The 9,737-nt window shown below is 55.9% G+C and overlaps 1 protein-coding gene and 1 pseudogene across 1 annotated transcript; one reads left to right on the top strand and one right to left on the bottom strand.

Moving 5' to 3' along the window:
• Positions 1–753: 753 nt before the first annotated feature.
• On the bottom strand, positions 754–2,257 carry LOC120692761. The gene is made up of 2 exons (XM_039976143.1): positions 1,517–2,257; positions 754–1,397 (listed from the first exon to the last, which is right to left on the bottom strand). The coding sequence occupies exons 1-2, from the start codon at positions 2,176–2,178 to the stop codon at positions 1,256–1,258; spliced, it is 804 nt and encodes a 267-aa protein (XP_039832077.1). The 5' UTR covers positions 2,179–2,257; the 3' UTR covers positions 754–1,255.
• Positions 2,258–4,685: 2,428 nt separating this feature from the next.
• LOC120689083 lies at positions 4,686–5,801 on the top strand (annotated as a pseudogene).
• Positions 5,802–9,737: the final 3,936 nt, after the last annotated feature.

Genomic DNA, 9,737 nt, shown 5'->3' with positions numbered 1-9,737 from the left:
GTATAGTTTGGTTTCCAACTCATTTGCAGGTGACCGGCAGCCTCATTTTCCGAACCCGGTTGATGTCGCGAGGAGGAAGACGAACCGTGGTGTGGACGGACGGCCTTTTCCAACGAGTTCGTGGACACCCGCGCGCGCACGACTTCTAATATTCGCGCGCAATATGGCTCACCTTTGCAAGGCCCATTTTTTCGAGCTACCACTGAACTGATTTTGGCAACCACAGCGGATATTAATATATTGTCCTGTGAGTGCAGAACTCTGCAAAATACTCTATGTACAAGAATATTTTTTTTCAGCAAAATAATCAATTCATATAGTGACGCGCACACCCCCTCACTTCTCGGATCCCCACCTCCAACCTCTTAGCTCAGCCTGTCTCAGTTCACACCATTCATGGATGCTGCCACACAGGCATGATATTATTACCCCAGTTGTTGTCCTTGGGGGCGGAGCTTAGGTAGGCCACTGCTGGTGGTCGGCAAGATAGCCGATGGGTAGAGGGGCTTGGTCGGCGGCCATGATATAATTTGTCCTTTTGCTCGAGCATCATCAAGTCTCAGTGCATCGGCCAAAATATCCAACCCATGACATAGGCACGAGTACTAGCTAGCATCGAGACGGTAATCAGTGCTCCCAGCGCATCTACATGCACCATGAAGGACACTAGTACATGTTCATTGAGGAAGCTGAAGCTCTCTCCTCGATCAGCTCGATCGAAGCAGAAAGCATGAGATCTCACCTAACATCATCTGAAATGGCACAGTAACTACCGGCTAGATAGTCATCAGTAAGTTGTGTTATTCATCAAGCTAGATTAGTAAGTACAAGGCCGCTCTATACACATGTCGATCAGTACTAGTAATTGATGAAGGGAAACGAAGCTCTCGTCGACGCCTCTGACTGAAGCGATGGCCGCGCCAGCCAGCTCCGGACAGCCGTGTCGGCGTGTCGCTGCTGCCACCGTCTATCTCATTTGCCATCGCGCCGTCGACTCGGAACAACCCCCGCACCGGATCACTACTGCCCCCCCCCCCCCCCCCCCCCCCCCGGCTAGGCTCCTCGTTATTTCTGGCCGGATTGGACGGCGATCCGTCGGCGGCGGCTGGGCGGTGCCAGCTGATCCACGCTACCGAGCACGGGAGCTCCATCCGCCGCCGTCCGATCCGGGCCGCGTCCTCCTATGGTACAGTAATACTGTAGCAACCCGTAGATCGATCAAGCGAAGAACCGGCCGGTCCACCGGCGAATGCGCTCAGCACGCGGGCACCAACGCCGGGGAGTCGCACGGCGCCGCAGGTGCCGCGACAGCCGCTGGGGTGGTGGCTGCCGGCGCCGCCTCGTCGTCGTCCTCCTCGGCGTCCCACAGGAAGCTCGCGTACGATCCCAGCACGTAGCTGCACAATCATCATCATTCCATCCAATTAGTAATGGATCGATCGAAGGATGGATGAGGGGCAGGGGGACGACGCACTGCGCGCGGCGGATTAATGATCAATCAAGGCGCGCAACTCACCAGTCGTCCGGCGCGGCCTGCACGGCGCGCTCGAAGTAGGCCTCGGCGCGGTCCTTCTCCTGGCGCGCCTCCCAGATGACGCGGCCGCAGAGGCTGAGCAGGTCGGCGTCGCCGGGGCACGCCAGCAGCGCCCGCGCGTAGCAGCCCTCGGCGCCGGCCAGGTCGCCCTCCACCTCGTGGAGGTACTTGCCGTAGTTGCGCAGCAGCAGCGGGTTCGCGGGGTCCAGCAGCAGCACGCGGCGGTAGTACTCGCCCATGTCGCAGCCGCTGCCCTGCCCGCCGCCCCCTCCGTCGCCAGCGCCGCCGCCGCCGCCTCCTTGTCCGCCGTCGGCGCCGTTCCTGCCGGCGCCGGCGCCGTCGAGCAGGCGGCCGAGGCCCGCGGGGGACCTGCGGCCATCATCTTCCTCGTCGGCCTCGAGGATGGCCGTGGCCGGGATCGGGGCGTGGCGGAGGAGGACGGCGGATCTGGCGAAGGACGCGAGGTCGGCGTCGGACCTGGCGCGGCGGAGCGGGAGGAGGGCGCGCGGCGACGGTGCGGCGGAGAGCGGGTAGAGCTGCGGCGACGGCGGGAACCTGGCGGCGCGGGAGCCGCGGAGGCGGGCGGCGGAGAGGGAGGCGGAGCGGGTCAGGCGGGGGGAGGAGGTGGCCGCGGCGGCTTCCATCGCTCGTCGGATGCTCAGGCGGGGGGCGATTGGTTGATTGGCTGGCTCTCTGCCGGTGGCTTCTCCCTCTTCCGCTCTGGTGTTTTATAGCAGGGGGGGGGGTGTGGAGGGAGCGTGAGGTTCAAGGCTGGGAGCGCGAGATTGACGGCGCGACTCACGAGACAGAAGGGGAGGAGAATGATGTTTCTTCCTCCCCTTTCCTTCTCGGCGCGGCCGACGTGCGGTGCGGTGCGGTGCGGCCGTGCGGGGCATCATGCCAAGCAAGCGGACAGACCAGCTGCTGCTGGCTGCAGATCAGCAGATGGTATTGCCGTATTGGGCTGGGCCGCCGCGGGTTTCCCTCTATCGAGACGCCGGTTTCGAACGCAAAACGGCAAAACCCCAGGGTAGTAGACAGGTCTGCATCAATTTCTTTTGGGAGAGGAGTTTTTTTTCTTCTTTCTATCGTAAATAAATCGTGGAACGCAGGAAAACCTACGGCTGTGCGCGCACGGCGCACCACTAGTTAGCTGGGTACGGGGTATGTGCGTGCACGTACGGCTCATTTGCTTCCCTACTATCTGTACGTGTATGTGCACCTAGCTGTTGCAAGCGGGGCGGCACACGCACAGGCACAGCACGGGCACGCCCATGCATCAGACAAAGAGTCGTGTCCACGGGGGGTAAAATATAATAAATAAAAACACAAGATGGTTCGCATTCTAGGGGTATAAAATTCTAAAAAAGAGCCTCGATGTAATAATGCAAATATGTTTTCCATCGAAATATAATAATGCAAATATGTGTGGAGGGGACGACGGACGGCCCCGAGCGCTCGCATTTGCGGCGCGCGCGCGTCCAACCCGGCAGGAATAATAATGGCTACGGGATGTGCGCTGCAGCACAGCACGTGTTCAAATCGACAGATGGGTCCGAGCCGGCCGCATGGTGACGCCACGGGCCCTGTTCACCGAACCCAGCCAGCAGTCGATCGATGATGGAGACGCCTGGGTGGCTGCGTACAGTGTGCGTGCCCACATCGGGTAGGTAGGTTGCATTGGCTACTACTCTACTAGAAGATGCATGTGTGCATCGCTATCTGTCGATCCTGGCGGCAAGCTGCCAAAGCACTTGTTCTTCTTCGTGCCCATTGGCCCGGGCGAGGATACGAGATCGATCCACTGGGTCCAGCCGTTGTCCATCCATGTACAAATGGCGGCGATGCTTGTATGGGCATAGCCGCCGCATATGGCAACGCCTAGCACTGTGCACACTGACACCGAGCTTACGATCGACTCTGCTGCTCGACTGTAGTAAACTAACTAGTAAGTGGTGCACGGTAGAGTTCTATGCATGGCTATCTCCTTTCGGGCAATGGCGCTGGTGGCTAAATCCGCTGAGAAGTGATAACACGAGAAAAGGGAAAAGAAAAATGATGGACCGGCCCCGTTTAGTTTCAAAAAGAATTTGCACAGTACTCGTTCTATCGAATCTTCGGACACATATATGGAGCATTAAATGCAATTAAAAAAATAATTAAAAATCTAACTGATTAGTACGAGCTGAATCTTTTAAATTTAATTAGTTCGTAATTAGAAATTATTTGTCAAGTAACAACGAAATGTATTATAATACTAAAACCCAAACTTTTCCATCACCTAACACACACCATATTGCATTGGACAAGCAAAGCAAAGCTAGAGTCTAGGGACCAACACTCCAGCGGCAACTAGTACAACGTCAGTCTGCCGCGCTCCATGCCGTTAATCACCCTGTTCTGCTCCAGCACCAGCACCAGCCAACAGTGTTTTTCTCTCACACCACTCCAGCAGCAGCCTCCAGCCAGCCAGCAGTGTTTTTCTCTCACACCACTCCAGCAGCAACATCCAGCACCAGCACAGCGAACAAGGTGAGTAGTGGTTGCAGCTGTGCAAGCCCCTTTCTTAGCTAGGACTGGACTGGGAGATGTGCATGCGGGACACGCGTGTATGACGTGGTGGCACTTATCTCTGGGATCAAATGGAGTATGTATCTGGCGGGGCTTTTTCATCACCTAAGACTAACTTCAACAACGGAAGGCAAAGCCAAAAATGTGTCGCTACAGTGCTTTTTGGGAAGGCAAAGGGTCTCCAACAGAACACGCATAAAGGATAGGCATTTTGCCTCGGACGCCAGCCGCGACGCAAAAATGCTCCTCCTCTCTCCTCCGACGCAAATCCTGGCAGACGCGGGGTGGCTCCTCTCTCTTCATTCTCTCTGCCCCGGCCGGCGACGCGGGGTGGCTCCGGCGGCAGCGCACGGGTGGCCTGGCGGCAGAGCCGCGGCAGTGCGTGGGAGGCCCGGCAGCAGCTCCGCGCGCCGGCGGATCTCGACCAGGGCCGCCGCGGCGAGGAGGAGGGACCGGCGCGGGGATGCGCGGCCAGGGCCTCCGCGGAGAGGACGGCCGAGGCAGGGCCGCTGCGCGGTGAGGACGGTCGGAGCGAGGACGCACGGCCAGGGCCGCCACGGCGAGGACGGCCGAGGCGGGGCTGCTGCGCAGTGAGGATGGCCGTGGTGAGGACCCTGACCCCCATCGATCCACCGCCACCTAACTCCAACAAATTTCGATCTCCATCGATCGATCGATCCCTCCCGAACCCGACCTGACCCCCATGGCCTCCGACGCCGCCACTGCCGCTGCCGCCGTGCCCTCCTCCGGCGACACCCAGCGTCCCCCGCGCTACGCCATCGGGTATGCGCTCGCGCCGAAGAAGCAGCAGAGCTTCATCCAGCCGTCGCTGGTGGCCCGCGCGGCGGCGCGTGGTATGGACCTCGTCCCCGTGGATGCGGCGCGGCCCCTGGCGAAGCAGGGCCCCTTCCACCTCCTGATCAACAAGCTCTATGGCGACGGCTGGCGCGCCCAACTCTAGGCCTTCGCCGCACGCCACCCAGCCGTTCCCGTCGTCGACCCGCCCCACGCCATCGACCGCCTCCACAACTGCATCTCTATGCTCCAGGTCGTCTCCGAGCTCGACCACGCCGCCGACAAGGACCGCACGTTCGGCATCCTCAGCCAGGTCGTCGTCTACGATGCTGCCGCGCTCGCCGACTCCGGCCTCCTCGACACGCTCAGCTTCCCACTCATCGCCAAGCCCCTCGTCGCCGACGGCACCGCCAAGTCCCACAAGATGCTCCTCGTCTACCACCGCGAGGGGCTCGCCAAGCTCCGCCCGCCGCTCGTGCTCCAGGAGTTCGTCAACCACGGCAGACCGACGAACGGAGGCGGCCGGAAGGGAGGAGTCGCCGCGCCCCGCGCGTATCCGGCCACCGCCGTCGTGGCCCGCGCGGCCTCCACGCAGGAGCACCGGGGAGGGAGCCGTCAGGGAGGGAGAAGGCGGCTCGCGGACGGAGGATGTGGCCGGCGGCGCCGGAGCTCGAGCGGGCGGGCTTCGCCCTCTCGCCGCGAGCTCGCTGGATCTTGGGCGCAGCGGAAGGGGCTGGATTTTGCGTCGCCTCTGTTGGAGACCGGATTTTGCCCTGCATTTTGCGTCGCCACTGTAGACGAGGCAAACGGCCAAATGCATTCCCATTTTGCGCTCCATTGTTGGAGTCAGTCTAACACACACCATATTGCATTGGACAAGCAAAGCAAAGCTAGAGTCTAGGGACCAGCACTCCAGCGGCAACCAGTACAACGTCAGTTTACCGCGCTCCATGCCGTTAGTCACCTGTTCTGTTGTTCTGCTCTAGCACCAGCCAACAGTGTTTTTCTCTCACACCACTCCAACAGCAGCCTCCAGCCACCAGCCAGCCAGTAGTGTTTTTCTCTCACACCACTCCAGCAACAACTTCCAGCACCAACACAGCGAATAGGGTGAGTAATGGCTACAGCTGTGCAAGCCCCTTTCTTATCTAGGACTGGACTTGGAGATGTGCATGCGGGACACGTACGTTTATGACGTGGTGGCACTTATCTCTGGGATCAAATGGAGTATGTAGCTGGCGGGGCTTTTTCATCACCTAACACACACCATATTGCATTGGACAAGCAAAGCAAAGCTAGAGTTTAGGGACCAGCACTCCGGCAACCAGTACAACGTCAGCCTGCCGCGCTCCATGCCGTTAGTCACCCTATTCTGCTCTAGCACCATCCAACAGTGTTTTTTTCTCACACTACTCCAACAGCAGCCTCCAGCCACCAGCCAGCCAGTAGTGTTTTTCTCTCACACCACTCCAGCAACAACTTCCAGCACCAACACAGCGAACAGGGTGAGTAGTGGCTACAGCTGTGCAAGCCCCTTTCTTATCTAGGACTGGACTTGGAGATGTGCATGCGGGACACGTACGTTTATGACGTGGTGGCACTTATCTCTGGGATCAAATGGAGTATGCAGGTGGCGGGGCTTTTTCATCACCTAACACACACCATATTGCATTGGACAAGCCAAGCAAAACTAGAGTCTAGGGACCAGCACTCCAGCGGCAACCAGTACAACGTGACTCTGCCGCGCTCCATGCCGTTAGTCACCCTCTGCTGTTTTGCTCCAGCACCAACCAAAAGTGTTTTTTTCTCACATCACTCTAGCATCACTGTAGCAAATTATGAATTAATTAGGCTCATTAGATTCGTCTCGCGAAAAAGCACTCAGCTGTCAAAAACATTTATAAACATATTTTATTTAATAATATAAAATAGTAAGATTTTTTTTGATGTGACAGGGACTTCTAAAAAAATAATAAGAGGAGATGATAATCCCCCGTACGGTCATGATACGCGCCGTGCGTTCCTGCAGCGGCCAGCGGTGGCAGAGGAAAAGTCAGAAATTCTTTTTCTTTTTTGCGTCGTGTCTCAACTCAGACTATCGTGTCTCATTGTTGGTCTCTTGCATTGCGGGCTTGATAACCATGCGAAGTTAATTAGCTATAATTAATACCAGCGCTAACACCTCAAGTTTAGTCAAGCGCTGACCTCCGCCCACGTGCACCGCCAAGATTAAATTAGCAGTTAAAGCGTGCGTTGCATGGAAGTATGCAGCCGGCCCGGCCTTGCCTTTGTGTGTTCGCGTACGTAGTACAAGGCGCGGGTCAGCGGGTGGCAGCACCTGAACGAGATCCCGGCCGTCCAGCCGTAGACCACAAGGCCGAAGCTACATGGATGCATGCTCGTCTTGCTCATGCATGCAGCTAGCCCGGCTCCGTCTTAATTACGAGGAAATCTTGACCCGTGAACCTGGACACATACTGCTACTTCTACTCCCTCCATTTTAAATTATTAATTTTTTTTTCTAGATTCATATACTTTGCTATACATCTAGACATAATATATATGTAGATGTATAGCAAAATCTATAAATTTGAAAACTCAAAATAATTAACAATTTAGAATTGAGGAAGTACTTTTTAAATACATCTACATCTCGATCACATCGTATGCAATCTTGACTTAGAAGGTATTTTGATTCTGCGACTAATTCTAGTCCAGATCACATTGGATGTTAATTGGATGCCAATTAAAGGGTTAAATATGAGCTAAATATATATACTAATTGCATAAGCCGGAACTAATTCACGAGACAGTCTATTACACCTAATTAATTCATCATAAGTACACATTTACTGTAGCACAATATGATCAAATCATGAACTAATTAGATTTGTTGAATTTGTCTCACGAATTAGCCTCCATTTATGCATTTGATTTTACAATTAACATATATTTATTACTCTTAATTGGTGTCCAAAGATCACATCACAGAACTAAAATTTACTCTGGCGAAACAAACACCCCAATACTACCTCCTCCTAATTAATAAAATATAAATATATGAGGTCCTAGCATTTTCACAGCAAAATACGGAGATGAGAAAATAACACATTTACCTCTATTTAATGCCTTGTTCGATTGTTATTTTGCTAATTTCACGGTGTACTATATGTACACTTACAAAAATAAATTATGGTCTTGTTTAGATGCACCCAAAATTCCAAAAAAAAATTGAAACTGGATCACTTTTTGGAATTTCGGAACTAAACAAGCCTTTGTAAAGTTTCGGATGTAAAGATTTGGTTCCAGGGGTGTCAAGGTTTTGAAGTATACGAACACACATTTAAAGTATTAAATGTAGACCAATAACAAAATTGTCGGGTACCATGATTAGGGGTACCCTAATCAGGGGACTAAAATCACGCTAAAAACGCAAACACGTGTTCGGCAACCGGGCCTACGAAGGCCAACAACCTCCTTCCAATCTGGAAGAAAGGAAATGACTCAAAGGAGCCCAACACGTGGCCCACGTACACAGTGCGGCCCACCGCACCCCCCGGACCCTCGGGGTGATCTCCGCCTCACTCGAGGGCTCCCCGCCAAAGCCCTCGACCGCGCCCCGCACCTCCGCCTCGCTCGAGGGTAGCGAGCCACCCTCGGGAAGGCGGATCGTGTCCGCCTCGCTCGAGGGTAGCGAGCCTGCCCTCGAGAAAGCAGAACGTCTCCGCCTCGGTCGAGGCCACCCCTTGACGGAAAGGACAAACGGCCCTTCCGCTCACCCGCCCGCCGTACGGAGGCATTAAATGCCAACCACTCCTCCACAACGCCCGGACCAGACGGCGCCAGGCTGCCATTCAACACAGTGGCTGTGACTGGAGTCTTGTCCGCCAACTCCGGTCACTGCTCCGCCATCCCGGACGCTGTGACGACACTGTGGGAACCTGCGACGCAGTGCAAGACATGCTCGGCACTGCTCCAGCTACTATACTGCCAACTCCCCATACCTCCTTCGTACTTTTCCTTCCGCGGAGCCCTCGAACGGCATGGGCATGACCCTCGGAAGCGGCTCCGGCCTTGACCAGGACAAGACCCTGGCCTGTAGGACCCTCGGAACGCCGCCACGCCACGCCTGGAGGACGGTACCCCCCACAGCAACGACCACGCCGCTCGGGGGAGCCGCCAGGACACCGGCACGATCTCCAAAAATGATGACCAGGATGACTGCCACGCCCAGCGCCATACCCCACAGTGTACTTCCCATAGTGCTCGACCACTGCACCCCCGCGATTTGGGGAGAAGGCGACGACTTTCATGATCCCCTGTGCATGTACACCGTCCCTCCTTGTGTCTATGAAAGGAGGAGGCGGGCTTTCCCTTAAGGGGGTCGGCCCATTAGGTAGAACACAACGCTCTGCACTACACACAGAGCACATACGCTCTTCTGAGCCCCGATATTGGCACTCGCCTCAATCAACTCCCCCTCTAGCAGAGACTTGGGAGCTTCCCTCCCTCTCTCGCCTCGCTTGTACCCCCTACAACAGACACCCCCGGTGCAAGACAGTACAGTGCTCTCGCACACCCCTTTGCTGGACGTATGGCCCCACGGCCGGAACCAGGATAAACCCGTGCATTACTGTGTTGCCTCTTGCATCAACATCTGGGACGAGGAACACGCAGCATCATCACTGGTTGGGTCCGGACCGCCGATTCAGGACACCGACAGTTGGCGCGCCAGGTAGGGGCCACTGCGTGACATTTCTCTTTTGTTCTCATTTGATCTCCAGGGATGGCGAGCAGATCCAACCCATTCCCCATGGGCGCCTCGGATCCGCTCCCA

The sequence above is a fragment of the Panicum virgatum genome, chromosome 9N, assembly GCF_016808335.1.
Source record: "Panicum virgatum strain AP13 chromosome 9N, P.virgatum_v5, whole genome shotgun sequence".
In the NCBI taxonomy this organism is placed as follows: domain Eukaryota; kingdom Viridiplantae; phylum Streptophyta; class Magnoliopsida; order Poales; family Poaceae; genus Panicum; species Panicum virgatum.
This window is presented reverse-complemented; position numbering and strand designations above follow the sequence as displayed.

Coding starts and splice junctions, on each gene's coding strand:
- LOC120692761 (XM_039976143.1), bottom strand. CDS start 2,178: ATGGAAGCCGCCGCGGCCACCTCCTCCCCCCGCCTGACCCGCTCCGCC. Junction 1,398..1,516: donor CAGGCCGCGCCGGACGACTG/GTGAGTTGCGCG, acceptor ATGATTGTGCAG/CTACGTGCTGGGATCGTACG.